This window comes from Leucoraja erinacea, chromosome 5, assembly GCF_028641065.1.
Source record: "Leucoraja erinacea ecotype New England chromosome 5, Leri_hhj_1, whole genome shotgun sequence".
Classification (NCBI taxonomy): Eukaryota; Metazoa; Chordata; class Chondrichthyes; order Rajiformes; family Rajidae; genus Leucoraja; species Leucoraja erinaceus.
In genome coordinates, this window is record NC_073381.1 from 9,165,865 (window position 1) to 9,179,476 (window position 13,612).

At 45.4% G+C, this 13,612-nt stretch overlaps 1 protein-coding gene across 2 annotated transcripts in view; it reads left to right on the plus strand.

Annotated features, from left to right (window-relative positions):
* The first annotated feature begins 1,307 nt into the window (after positions 1 to 1,307).
* LOC129696918 (cytochrome b5 reductase 4) overlaps positions 1,308 to 13,612 on the plus strand; it is a 101,285-nt gene continuing 88,980 nt past the window's right edge. Inside the window, exons 1-2 of one of the 2 annotated variants that reach the window (XM_055635019.1) lie at positions 1,308 to 1,538; positions 11,314 to 11,467. In XM_055635019.1, coding sequence (XP_055490994.1) covers positions 1,452 to 1,538; positions 11,314 to 11,467 — 241 coding nt within the window. In that variant the 5' untranslated portion in view covers positions 1,308 to 1,451. The remainder of the gene's footprint in view (positions 1,539 to 11,313; positions 11,468 to 13,612) is intronic. The other variant, XM_055635020.1, reaches the window with a different exon arrangement.

Genomic DNA, 13,612 nt, shown 5'->3' on the forward strand with positions numbered 1-13,612 from the left:
CTCCTCTTCTCCCTCTCTGCTGAGGCGATACCCCACCGGGCGATGTTAAAAACAGTCCCGCGGCTCAATCACCGCGCCCCGGGGTGGTCGAAGCTGCCTCACACCAGTCCTGCTGACGCAGCCGCTGGCTCGCGGCCGAACCCCGGACTCAGGTCACCGCCGCCAGAACGCCATCCCAGCCACCGTTCCAGCCCCGAGCCGGATCGCCCTCACGTGAGTGCCATTACCGTCTCAGCCTCGCGCCAGGCCGCCCCGACATGGACGCCGTACCTCCCTCGGGCTGGGCCGCCCCGCCCCGACATGAGCGCCGCTCCTCCCTCGGGCTGGGCCGCCCCGACATGAGCGCCGCTCCTCCCTCGGACTGGGCCGCCCTGACATGGGCGCCGCTCCTCCCTCGGGCTGGGCCGCCCCGACATGGGCGCCGCTCCTCCCTCGGGCTGGGAGCGTCGTACCTCCCCGAGCTCGGCCACTCCGATGGGAGCACCGTTCCTCCCTCATGCTGGCCGCCCTCACAGGAGCGTCACAGCCCCTCACGGAAGCACTGTTCCAGCCCCGAGCCGGACCGTCCTCACGGGAGCGAGCTCAGGGCGAGTCCTGGCGGGCTCTGCCTCCTGAGCCTCGAGGTCGCCAGCTCCGCCATTAGGCCTCAGCGCAGACGGAGGCAGAGAAGGGGAATACGACAAAAAAGTCGCATTCCCCCGCAGGGGGAGACAGCAAGCCCTGGTTCAACCCCCCCAACACAAACTAAAAACCAAAAACTAGACTAAGCAAAACGAAAAAAGCAACACAAAAAAGCTAAAACAAACGGGACTGCAGGTGAGCCGCTGCTGCCAGGGCAGCGCCGCCACTTCCGGACACATAATTGAAGCCCTAGTCAGCCCTCTGAAAAGCTGCTATAGATTCACTTCTAGGCTAAGTTGGCATTGGTGCAATAGCTTGTATATCTTATAGGCTAATATGCAATTTTTCTTTAATGTATTTTTTTGTTTTCTTTGTATCTTCTTATACTGTATGATGTGTTATATGGACCTGTGTCTGAAATAAAAGCTTTATTATATTATTGTCCTATACAGGGACACATGACAATAAACGAACTTGAACTTGAACTGAAGATGCTCTGGTGCTCCCAGCCACTCTCACCACCTTCGGATCAAAGATTATAGCTCTGCTCGATAATCTTTGCTTCGGATTGTTAACATCTGCAGGATTTTGGCTGCCGAGCGCAGTGACGTCATCACGTCGTAACAGTTGGACTACAACTCCCGTGATGCCCTGCTCCTCACGCATGCCCAGTGGCCCCTCTGGGGCCTAGCAGAGCAGAGGTGGGAGTGGCATCGGTCGGGGCCGGGGAAGGAGGAGGACGACTTCGCCCCTTCATCTTCGCCTCCATCTCCTGATTCTTCTCCATCTCCTTCTCACGGACGGAAGGCAGGTGCCGCCTCAAGACGAGGATGGACGGCCCGTCTCAGTTCCCCGCTGTGGGGTCGCAGCAGCGGGCGGCGGCGGCGCCGAGGACGAGGGGAGGTTGGACGAGGAAGGTGAGCGACGACCGTCCGCCCGCCCGTCCCCGGGGACTGATCCCACCCGGGAAAACCGCCTGTCAATCAAACCGCCCGTCAATCAAACCGCCCGTCAATCAAACCGCCCGTCAATCAAACCGCCCGCACGTGACGCCCACCCACTCCTGCTCGGGGGCTGCACCTTGTTTACAAGCCCTGCTGACTGCAACTTACTGTGCGTGTGTTGTGCACTAGCTCCAACTGTGTAGGAAGGTTTACACCGAAGATAAGACACAAAATGCTAGAGTAACTCCGCGGGACAGGCGGCGGCATCTCTCTCTGGGCGACGTTTGGGGTCGAGACCCTTCTTCAGTCACCCATCCCTTCTCTGCCCCTGTCCGCTGAGTTACTCCAGTATTTTGTGTCACCCTTGCTGACTAACGTTTAGTGCGTGTGTGTATAGCTCTGATTGTGTACGAAGGAAGTGTAGATGCTGGTTTACAACGAAGATAGACTCAGAATGCTGGAGTAACTCAGCGGGACAGGCAGCATCTCTGGAGAGAAGGAATAGGGATGTCACAAAATTTTGAGATGTTAAAAATCAAGCCTGTAATTTAACCCCTTCAGATAAAGCATAAAAATACCTTTAATTTGATACGTAATTCACTTTCATATCTTCAGTATTAAAAAGGTCATTTTCATACTGAAATTAGCATCTTCTTCCCTATTGTTTGTCCATTAACTTGACACAAAAGCTGTGATGAGGGCAAGGGCCGTTTACACAGACATGTGTTCAAAATCCTCAAACATAGAAACATAGACATAGAAATTAGGTGCAGGAGTAGGCCATTCGGCCCTTCGAGCCTGCACCGCCATTCAATATGATCATGGCTGATCATCCAACTCAGTATCCCGTACCTGCCTTCTCTCCATATCCTCTGATCCCCTTAGCCACAAGGGCCACATCTAACTCCCTCTTAAATATAGCCAATGAACTGGCCTCAACTACCCTCTGCGGCAGAGAGTTCCAGAGACTCACCACTCTGTGTGAAAAAAGTTCTTCTCATCTCGGTTTTAAAGGATTTCCCCCTTATCCTTAAGCTGTGGCCCCTTGTCCTGGACTTCGCCAACATCGGGAACAATCTTCCTGCATCTAGCCTGTCCAACCCCTTAAGAATTTTGTAAGTTTCTATAAGATCCCCTCTCAATCTTCTAAATTCTAGAGAGTATAAACCAAGTCTATCCAGTCTTTCTTCATAAGACAGTCCTGACATCCCAGGAATCAGTCTGGTGAACCTTCTCTGCACCCTGTACAACTGCAGTAGAACCTCCCTGCTCCTATACTCAAATCCTTTTGCTATGAAAGCTAACATACCACTCGCTTTCTTCACTGCCTGCTGCACCTGCATGCCTATTTTCAATGACTGGTGTACCATGACACCCAGGTCTCGCTGCATCTCCCTTTTTCCTAGTCGGCCACCATTTAGATAATAGTCTGCTTTCCTGTTTTTGCCACCAAATTGGATAACCTCACATTTATCCACATTATACTGCATCTGCCAAACATTTGCCCACTCACCCAGCCTATCCAAGTCACCTTGCAGTCTCCTAGCATCCTCCTCACAGCTAACACTGCCCCCCAGCTTAGTGTCATCCGCAAACTTGGAGATATTGCCTTCAATTCCCTCATCCAGATCATTAATATATATTGTAAATAGCTGGGGTCAACGTCCACTCTCAAGATAATCAAAATCATTATTTTTTGCACAATGTCATAGAAACATAGATAATAGGTGCAGGAGGAGGCCATTCGGCCCTTCGAGCCCGCACCGCCATTCATTGTGATCATGGCTGATCGTCCCCAATCAATAACCCATGCCTGCCTTCTCCACATATCCCTTGATTCCACTAGCCCCTAGACCTCTATCTAACTCTCTTAAATCCATCCAATGACTTGGCCTCCACTGACCCCTGTGGCAGGAAATTCCCCAAATGCGGCATGATGTTTAGATGTCATAAGAACATCTAAATTATCTGTATTTTGTGTAATTGTCTATCCATGATCAATATTTTCATACTAATATCTCACTGAAACCTTCCACAGTACATACAGATATCGGGGCCAAAATAACTTGTTTGCATCATCAGATTAAAATGAAATTACACCAAAAACTAGATAAGATGTTAAATAAATGTCCGACATACCTTTTGTTTTGTCCTGGTTTCCGTGATTTGGAAGGTGTTGAAGTTGAGCACGACTTTCAAATCCAGCGATCCAATAGACCAGCAAAGTTTTGAAAAAAACCACCAAAGGGATGACGGAATAAGATTTCCTCTACATCTTAAGCTTGTCGCACGAGGAAATCCCTCCCTGAAAACCTGCATTTTACTCAACCCACCCCCACCCATAGCCTCTCGAGTCGCAAGCACGACTCTAGAGCGCCGCTGATAGCAGGGATTGTAACGTTACTAGAAGGAATGGGTGATGTTTTGGGTCTGAAGAAGAGTCTCATTTTGTGTCTATCACTCTGAAGAAGTGTGCCAACCAGAAACGTCACCCATTCCTTCTCTCCAGCGATGCTGCTTGTCCCGCTGAGTTACTTCAGCATTTTGTGTCTATCACTTGCTGACTAAGTTACTATGTGTGCATAGGTCTCATTCATGCATTGTACTTTATTTGTTGCATGCACCAGGGCACAGTGAAATTCATTTTTGTGTACAGTTCAATACAAGTGTCACTAGTCTGAAGAAGAGTCTCGACCCGAAACAGAACCTATTCCTTTTCTCCCGAGATGCTGCCTGACCCACTGAGTTACTCCAGCTTTTTGTTTCTATCTTCCGTTTAAACCAACATCTGCAGTGTCCTTCAGACACAAAACGTTCTTTCCGCTGACCGATTCACACTTAACAAAAGCATACATGAAAATAAACTGAATTTGGGTCTTTTAAAAAAAAGTCTGGTGTTTGTTGTTTCATAAACTACAAGAACATTCTGTCAAAATATTTAAGGTAAACATGAAATACTGTAATTACTCAGCAGATCAGGCACCATCTCTGGAGAAAAGGAATAGGTGATATTTCGGGTCAAGACCCTTCATCAGATTGATGACTCGACCTGAAACGTGCAATATATGCAAAAAATAATTCACTGTGCAGTTGCATAAAAAGACAAATGTCAAAGTGGCAGACAGTACAATGTGGCAGTCCTGTCCCAGACTAGTTACATTGGATATAGACCCTAGAACATAGAACAGTGCAGTACAGGATCAGGCCCTTCAGCTCACAATGTCTGCGCCAAATATATCACTAAGACCAATCCTTACCTGCCTGCACATAATCCATATATCGCTTGGTAGCTATAATTAAGCATGGAATCTTTTAAACCAGACAGCAGAAAGAATGACTGGAGTTACTGTTAAGAGTGAATGACATCAACTTATAACCATATAACAATTACAGCACGGAAACAGGCCATCTCGGCCCTACAAGTCCGTGCCGAACAATTTTTTTTTTTTCCCCTTAGTCCCACCTGCCTGCACTCGTACCATAACCCTCCATTCCCTTCTCATCCATATGCCTATCCAATTTATTTTTAATTGATACCAATGAACCTGCCTCCACCACTTCCACTGGAAGCTCATCCCACACCACCGCTACCACTCTCTGAGTAAAGAAGTTCCCCCTCATATGACCCCTAAACTTCTGTCCCTAATGTTGATCATCCCTTTGTGAGTCTTGATGCAGAGCCTTGACCGGAAATGTCGACCATGCCTTTACCTCCACAGATACTGCTTTACCACTGAATTCTTCCAGCAGTTTACTCTTTGCTCTGGATTCAGCATCTGCAATCTCTTCTGTCTCCAGTTTGTAAGAAATCCTTGAATTAATCTAGACATTAGCATGCAATATTCCAGTGTGTGCTCCACATGGAGAGCTTCTAATGATAGTAAAGCTGTCTGTGTTAATTGATGAGGCATGTTTTTAAACTAAACTAAACTAAGAATAAGGGGTAGGTCATTTAGAACGGAGATGAGGAAAAACGTTTTCACCCAGAGAGTTGTGAATCTGTGGAATTCTCTGCCTCAGAAGGAAGTGGAGGCCAATTCTCTGAATACTTTCAAGAGGGAGTTAGATAGAGCTCTTAAAGATAGCAGAGTCAAGGGATATGGGGAGAAGGCAGGAACGGGGTACTGATTGCGGATGATCAGCCATGATCACAGTGAATGGCGGTGCTGGCTCGAAGGGCCGAATGGCCTACTCCTGCACCTGCTGTCTACACATGTGACAAATAAAGCGCTGTTGAACCATTGAAGGAACGACTAGGATGAGACAAGTCTTTGATTATGTTGGATTGTTATCCAAGGCAGCGTGAAGTGTAGATGGAGTTAATGGTGGGAAGTCTGGGCTGTGTGATGGAAAAGGCAACATCCACAACTTTGCAATTCTTTCCGGTTTTAAGCAGAGCAGCTAATAAAGCAAGCTGTGATGCAGCACGATGGTGTACTTTCTGTGGCACATCTGTAGGATTTTAGGGATACAGCATGGAAACAGACCCTTCAGCACATGCTGAGCACATATACTTGTTCTATCCTAGTCCAGACCTAGTCTTAACACACTCAGTGCAATTTACAGAAGCCAATTAACCTGTAAACCTGCACGTCTTTGGAATGTGGGAGGAAACCAGATCACCCGGAGAAAACCCACATTGTCACAGGGAGAACGTGCAAACTCCATACAGACAGCACCCGTGGTCAGGATCGAACCCGGGTCCTTGTTGCAGTTAGGCAGCAACTAGACAGCTGCACCACTATGCTGCCCAAGTTTGTAAGAGATGTTTGTATACTTGCCAGCCAAGTTACCGTTGTATCCTGTATCTTTTTTTGCCTGCTCTTGTGGGTTGAGGGAATAGTGAATGAAGCCTCCTTGGGTTGAGAGTTTGGGTCATCACCTTAACGCAGGGTCATCCCCCCCCCCCCCCCCCAATGCAACCCATTCCCCAGCGCAATATTCCACCACTCACCTGTTCCCCCAATGCAACCCGATCCCCCAAAGCAATGTTCCACCACTCTGGGGAGGGGGGACTGTGTGGGGGGAGGGGGAACCTTCAAAACCTTCATAACTTGTACTATTTCACTGATCTGAACAAATCGTAGCGTGATGGGGGATCGTTTTTGCGCAAATTTAATTACAACAGACAGGAAGTGGTCAATATGAGAGTTTTAGTAATATGTAGAAGATAGATAACAAATACAGGTTAAGTATTGACCAATGGCATGATGTGAAATGCAATCATAAGCTAATGTGTAGGAAGGAGCTGCAGATGCTGGTTTACACCGAAGATCGACACAAAATGCCGGAGTAACTCAGCGGGTCAGGCAGCATCTCTAGAGAAAAGGAATAATTGACATTTCGGGTTAAGACCCTTCTTTAGTCTGAGTCAGGGGTGAGGGAAGTTAGAGGTATGAAAAGGTGCAGAACAAATCAGAGCTGGCATTTGCAATGACCCAGGTGTTAATGTCTCATGTATCCACATAAATAATACGTAGTTGAATTACAGGTGCAAACTGTATCAGCATTGTAGTCTCGAAATTAACACGTCCATAATTATAAGTATATTCAGCAAATGATTTGAAACTTCTAACCAGTATCATAGAAACATAGAAAATAGGTGCAGGAGGAGGCCATTCAGCCCTTCAAGCCAGCACCGCCATTCATTGTGATCATGGCTGAATCCATCCAGTGATTTGTCCTCCACTGCCCTCTGTGGCAGGGAATTCCACAAATTCACAACACCGGGTGAGAACGTTTTTTTTTTTTCTCACCTCGGTTTTAAATGGCCTCCCCTTTATTCTAAGACTGTGGCCCCTGGTTCTGGACTCGCCCAACATTGGGAACATTCTTCCTGCATCTAGCTTGTCCAGTCCTTTTATAATTTTATATGTTTCTAAAAGATCTTCCCCTCATCCTTCTAAACTCCAGTGAATAAAAGCCTAGTCTTTTCAATCTTTCCTGATATGACAGTCCCGCCATCCCAGGGATCAATCTCGTGAACCCACGCTGCACTGCCTCATTCACAAGGACGTCCTTATTCAAATTAGGAGACCAAAACTGTACACAATACTCCAGATGTGGTCTTACCAGAACCCTATACAACTGCAGAAGAACCTTTGTACTCCTATACTGAATTCCTCTTGTTGTGAAGGCCAACATTCCATTAGCTTCCTTCACTGCCTGCTGTACCTGCACGCCAACTTTCAGTGACTGGTGTACAAGGACACCCAGGACTCGCTGCACCTCCCCCTTACCTAACCTAACCCCATTGAGATAATAATCTGCCCCCTTGTTTTTGCCGCCAAAGTGGATAACCTCACATTTACCTATATTATACTGCATCTGCCACTCATCTGCCCACACATTCAACCTGTCCAGGTCACCCTGCAACTTCCTAACATCCTCTTCACAGTTCACACTGCCACCCAACTTTGTGTCATCCGCAAATTTGCTAGTGTTGCTCCTAATTCCCTCTTCCAAATCCTTAATATATATGGTAAACACCGACCTTGCGGCACTCCATTCGCCATTCTGAAAAGGACACGTTCACTCCTACTCTTTGCTTCCTGTCTGCCAACCAATTTTCTATCCACGTCAACACCCTACCCCCAATACCATGTGCTCTCATTTTAGTCACCAGTCTCCCGTGCGGGACCTTATCAAAGGCTTTCTGAAAGAGGACTTACACTAACTACATCCTCTGGCTCCCCATCAACCATTTTACTTGTTACATCTTAAAAAAATTCCAGAAGATTAGTCAAGCATGATTTCCCTTTCATAAATCCATGTTGACTTGGACTAATACTTTTACTGCTATCCAAATGCCCCATTATTACCTCTTAATAAAATTAACATATAACAACATATAACATATAACAATTACAGCACGGAAACAGGCCATCTCGGCCCTACAAGTCCGTGCCGAACAACTTTTTTCCCTTAGTCCCACCTGCCTGCACTCATACCATACCCCTCCATTCCCTTCTCATCCATATGCCTATCCAATTTATTTTAAAATGATACCAACGAACCTGCCTCCACCACTTCCACTGGAAGCTCATTCCACACCGCTACCACTCTCTGAGTAAAGAAGTTCCCCCTCATGTTACCCCTAAACTCCTGTCCCTTAATTCTGAAGTCATGTCCTCTTGTTTGAATCTTCCCTATTCTCAAAGGGAAAAGCTTGTCCTCATCAACTCTGTCTATCCCTCTCAACATTTTAAAGACCTCTATCAAGTCCCCCCTTAACCTTCTGCGCTCCAGAGAATAAAGACCTAACTTATTCAACCTTTCTCTGTAACTTAGTTGTTGAAACCCAGGCAACATTCTAGTAAATCTCCTCTGTACTCTCTCTATTTTTTTGACATCCTTCCTATAATTGGGCGACCAAAATTGTACACCATACTCCAGATTTGGTCTCACCAATGCCTTGTACAATTTTAACATTACATCCCAGCTTCTATACTCAATGCTCTGATTTATAAAGGCTAGCATACCAAAAGCTTTCTTTACCACCCTATCTATATGAGATTCCACCTTCAAGGAACTATGCACGGTTATTCCCAGATCCCTCTTTTCAACTGTATTCTTCAATTCCCTACCATTTACCATGTACGTCCTATTTTGATTTGTCCTGCCCAGGTGTAGCACCTCACATTTATTAGCATTAAACTCCATCTGCCATCTTTCAGCCCATTCTTCCAAATGGCCTAAATCACTCTGTAGACTTTGGAAATCCTCTTCATTATCCACAACACCCCCTATCTTGGTATCATCTGCATACTTACTAATCCAATTTACCACACCTTCATCCAGATCATTGATGTACATGACAAACAACAAAGGACCCAACACCGATCCCTGAGGCACCCCACTAGTCACCTGTCTCCAACCCGACAAACAACCATCCACCATTACCCTCTGGCTTCTCCCATTCAGCCACTGTTTAATCCATCTTGCTACTCCTGCATTTATACCCAACAGTTGAACCTTCTTAACCAACCTTCCATGAGGAACCTTGTCAAAGGCCTTACTAAAGTCCATATAGACAACATCCACTGCTTTACCCTCGTCAATTTCCCTAGTAACCTCTTCAAAAAATTCAAGAATATTAGTCAAACATGACCTTCCAGGCACAAATCCATGCTGACTGTTCCTAATCAGACCCTGTTTATCCAGATGCTTATATATATTATCTCTAAGTATCTTTTCCATTAATTTGCCCACCACTGAAGTCAAACTAACAGGTCTATAATTGCTAGGTTTACTCTTAGACCCCTTTTTAAACAATGGAACAACATGCGCAGTACGCCAATCCTCGGGTACTATTCCCGTTTCTAATGAAATTTGAAATATTTCTGTCATAGCCCCGGCTATTTCTACACTAACGTCCCTCCAGATTGACTCCAGCATCTTTCCCATCACTCTTTTAAGTCAAGACTAAAGACTTATCTATACTCCCAAGCCTTTCCTGACGTCCTCTGAGTGAGGGCTACATGTATATATGTTTGTTTTTGCTATTCTTATAACAAATGTAAAGCACTTTGGCCAATGAGAGTTGTTTTTTAAATGTGCTATATAATAAATGTGACTAGACTTGACCAAGTCAGGCTAACTGGTCTGTATTTCCCCGTTTTCTCTCTCGCTCCTTTCTTGAAAAACTAACATTAGCTATCCTCCAATCTACAGGAACTGATCCTGAATCTATTGAGCATTGGAAAATGATCACCAATGCGTCCACTATTTCTAGAGCCACCTCCCTGAGGACCCTGGGATGTAGACCATCTGGCTGAGGGGATTTATCATCCTTCAGTCCCATTAGCTTACCCAATACTATTTCTCGCCTAATGAAAATTTATTTCAGTTCCTCTATCCCCTTAGATCCTCTGTCCTCCAGTACGTCTGGGAGATTGTTTGTGCCTTCCATAGTGAAGACAGATCCAAAGTATCTGTTCAACTCTTCTGCCATTTGCTTGTAACCCATAATAATTTCACCCGTGTCTGCCTTCAAGGGACCCACATTGCTACTCTTTTTCCCTTAATATATCTAAAGAAGCTTTTACTGTCCTTCTTTATATCCTGGCCAGCTTCTCCTTGTACTTCATCTTTTCAGCCTGTATTGCCCGTTTTGTTTCCTTCTGTTGTGCCATGAAAGTTTCCCAATTCTCTGGCTTCCGGCTACTCTTTGCTGTGTTACACATCTTTTCTTTTAGTTTTATTCTGCCCCTAACTTCTCTTGTCAGCCATGGTTGCCTCCTACTCCATCTTAGAATCTTTCTTCCTTTTTGGAATGAAATGATCCTGCGTCTTCCGGATTATGCCCAGAAATTCCTGCCCTTGCTGTTCCACCATCATTCCTGCTAGGATCCCTTCCCAGTCTACCTTGGCTAGCTCTCTCATGCCTTCATAGTCCCCTTTGTTCAACTGCATAACTGCCACTACCGATTTAACCTTCTCCTTCTCAAATTGCAGATTAAAACTATTTGCTAATTTGAAATTCTATCCCAATAAATGTTAATGCATTTAAATCTTGGAGTGTAAGGTGTATACATTTCTTAAGTATTTTAGTATTTTTTCATGCAAAGCTACATGCAATTATAAAGATGCTGGTACTAAAGCATTATTTTCATCACCAAAAGGATCAATTTTAGTGCATGTAAATCTTGGGGAATATGCCAAGTTCCATTTGTAAAGTACATTCTTGTAAAGTCCATATGCATTTACCAAGATGCTGGTACTAATGCATTGTTTTCATCCCCTAAAGATGCTTCTGAAGCCAGGTCGGAGTCTGATGGACTGGATCCGTCTGATTAAGAGTGGGAAGGACATGACTGGGCTGAAGGGAAAGTTACTTCGGGTAACACCAGAAGAGCTTGCAAAACATAAGGAGAAGACAGATTGCTGGATATGCATCAGAGGTAGGACAGAAGACTTTGTATTATATGCTGGGTTTTATAGAGTCATAGTGTCATACAGCGTGGAAACGGGCCCTTCAGCCCAACTTGCCCACACCAGCCAACATGTCCCATCTACACTAGTCCCACCTGCCTGCATTTTGCCCATATCTCATTAAGCCTGCCATATCTCTCTAAGCCTGCCTCAACTATCTCCTCTGGCACCTCGTTCTATACTGCCACTGGTTTTGTGAGGAATAAGGGACGGCAGTGCAGCGCTAGAGTTGCTGCCTTACAACGCTTGCAGCGCCGGAGACCCGGGTTTAATCCCGACTACGGGTGCTGTCTGTACGGAGTTTGTACGTTATCCCCATGTGGACCACGTGGTTTTTCTTTGAGATCTTTGCTTGCCTCCCACACTCCAAGGATGTACCGATCTGCAGGTTAATTGGCTTGGTGTATGTGTAAATTGTCCCTAGCGTGTGTAGGATAGTGTTAATGTGTGGGAATCACTGGCTGGCATGAACTCGGTGGGACGAAGGGCCTGTTTCCGCACTGTCTCTAAACTAAAATAACAGCTTAAAGACAATACCTCAATCTCACCAGGAAACTTCCTGCAATAAAGAACCAACCAGTTCCATCCACTACCAGGCTGCCATTAAAATGATTGCTTGCTAAATGGAGATAAAAAAGGGGAGGGGGGCGGGACTTTCTGGAGCACTAGTATGGGTGTTGTGGGCTGAAGGGACTGGTTTGCAGAGGGCTTGTATGGACATTGTGGGCCAAATGGATTCTTGGGGTGGCAGCTCAGTCACTCAAGCCTGATGTGCTGGCAGCTCACTCACGGCTGGTGGGCTGGCAGTTGACTCGCGGCTATTCCTTGAAATTCCATTTCAAGCAGGGTGCAAGGCCACAAAATGCAAGTGCAGTTTCATACCACTTCAAGCAGGGTGCAAGGCCACCAAATTCAAATGCAGTTTCATACCATTTCATGCAGGGTGCAACGCCACCACATTTAAAAGTTTCATACAGTGCAAACAGTTTCATAAAACCACACTTCACACACTCACAGTGCAGCAGGCATTCAGTGTGTTCAATTAATTTAAATGCAGTTTCCCATTCCCTTTAATGCAGGGTCCCTCTTCCCTCTTCCCTCTTCCCTCTTCCCTCTTCCCTCTTCCCTCTTCCCTCTTTCCCTCTTCCCTCTTTCCCCCCCCCCCCATCTTGCAGAGACTGACTGAGGCATTCAACACCTCTGGGTTTTATAGTCCCTCCGGAAGGGGTGTGGCCTTCAGGAGAGAGAATCTCAACATTTAAAAAAAAAACTGATAACAATTTTATTTTTCATCGATGAGGAAAATCCTCTTGTCCTGCCCAGCGGAGGGGGGCTCTGAGTAAGATGGCCAAAAATCACAGCCGTAAGTGGCAGCGTTTTTTCTAAAATCAATATACAGAACAACAGGAAGTGGTCAAGATCAGACTTTTTGTAATACAGATATTTAATAACGGTCTTGAAAGAACATTGTTAATTTGAACATAGAACTAATTTCAATTAATGATGAAACCAGAATATGAATGATAAGACTTTGGTAATAACTCTTAATTAAACTAACCAATTGTTATTAGCCATTCTCTAATGAATTCAATAAAAAATAAAAAACTGGTGCTCCTTACTTTACATTACTATTCTTAACATATTTAAAACAGGTTTCATTTTTTTAATGTCAGGGTCTAGAAAAAACTGTAGACACAAGATCCCATCTACCCATGTCCTCCAGAACTGCTGTCTGACCCACTGCGTTACTCCAACACTTTGCCACTTATTTCTCTATAGACATAAGTGGCAGAGTCAAGCATTGATTCCTCACTCCCAGGTAGCTTGAGCAGCTGATAGGAAGCTACCAGCTTGTAAATACTGCCATCTTAGAGTCATGGAACTGTATAGCATGGAAACAGGCTGTTTTGGCCAAACAAATTGACACGCAGGCTGTCTAATTTGCCTGCTTTTGGCCTAAACCCTTCCTACTCATATATATATATATATACACAGGAATCAGTCAGTATCAGTATATCTTTATTGTTATTTCCTGAGTACTCACATACCTAGAGGAAACAAAAAAACGTTGCTCAACCAGTGTCCGATCAGTGTGCAGTACAAATAACAACAAG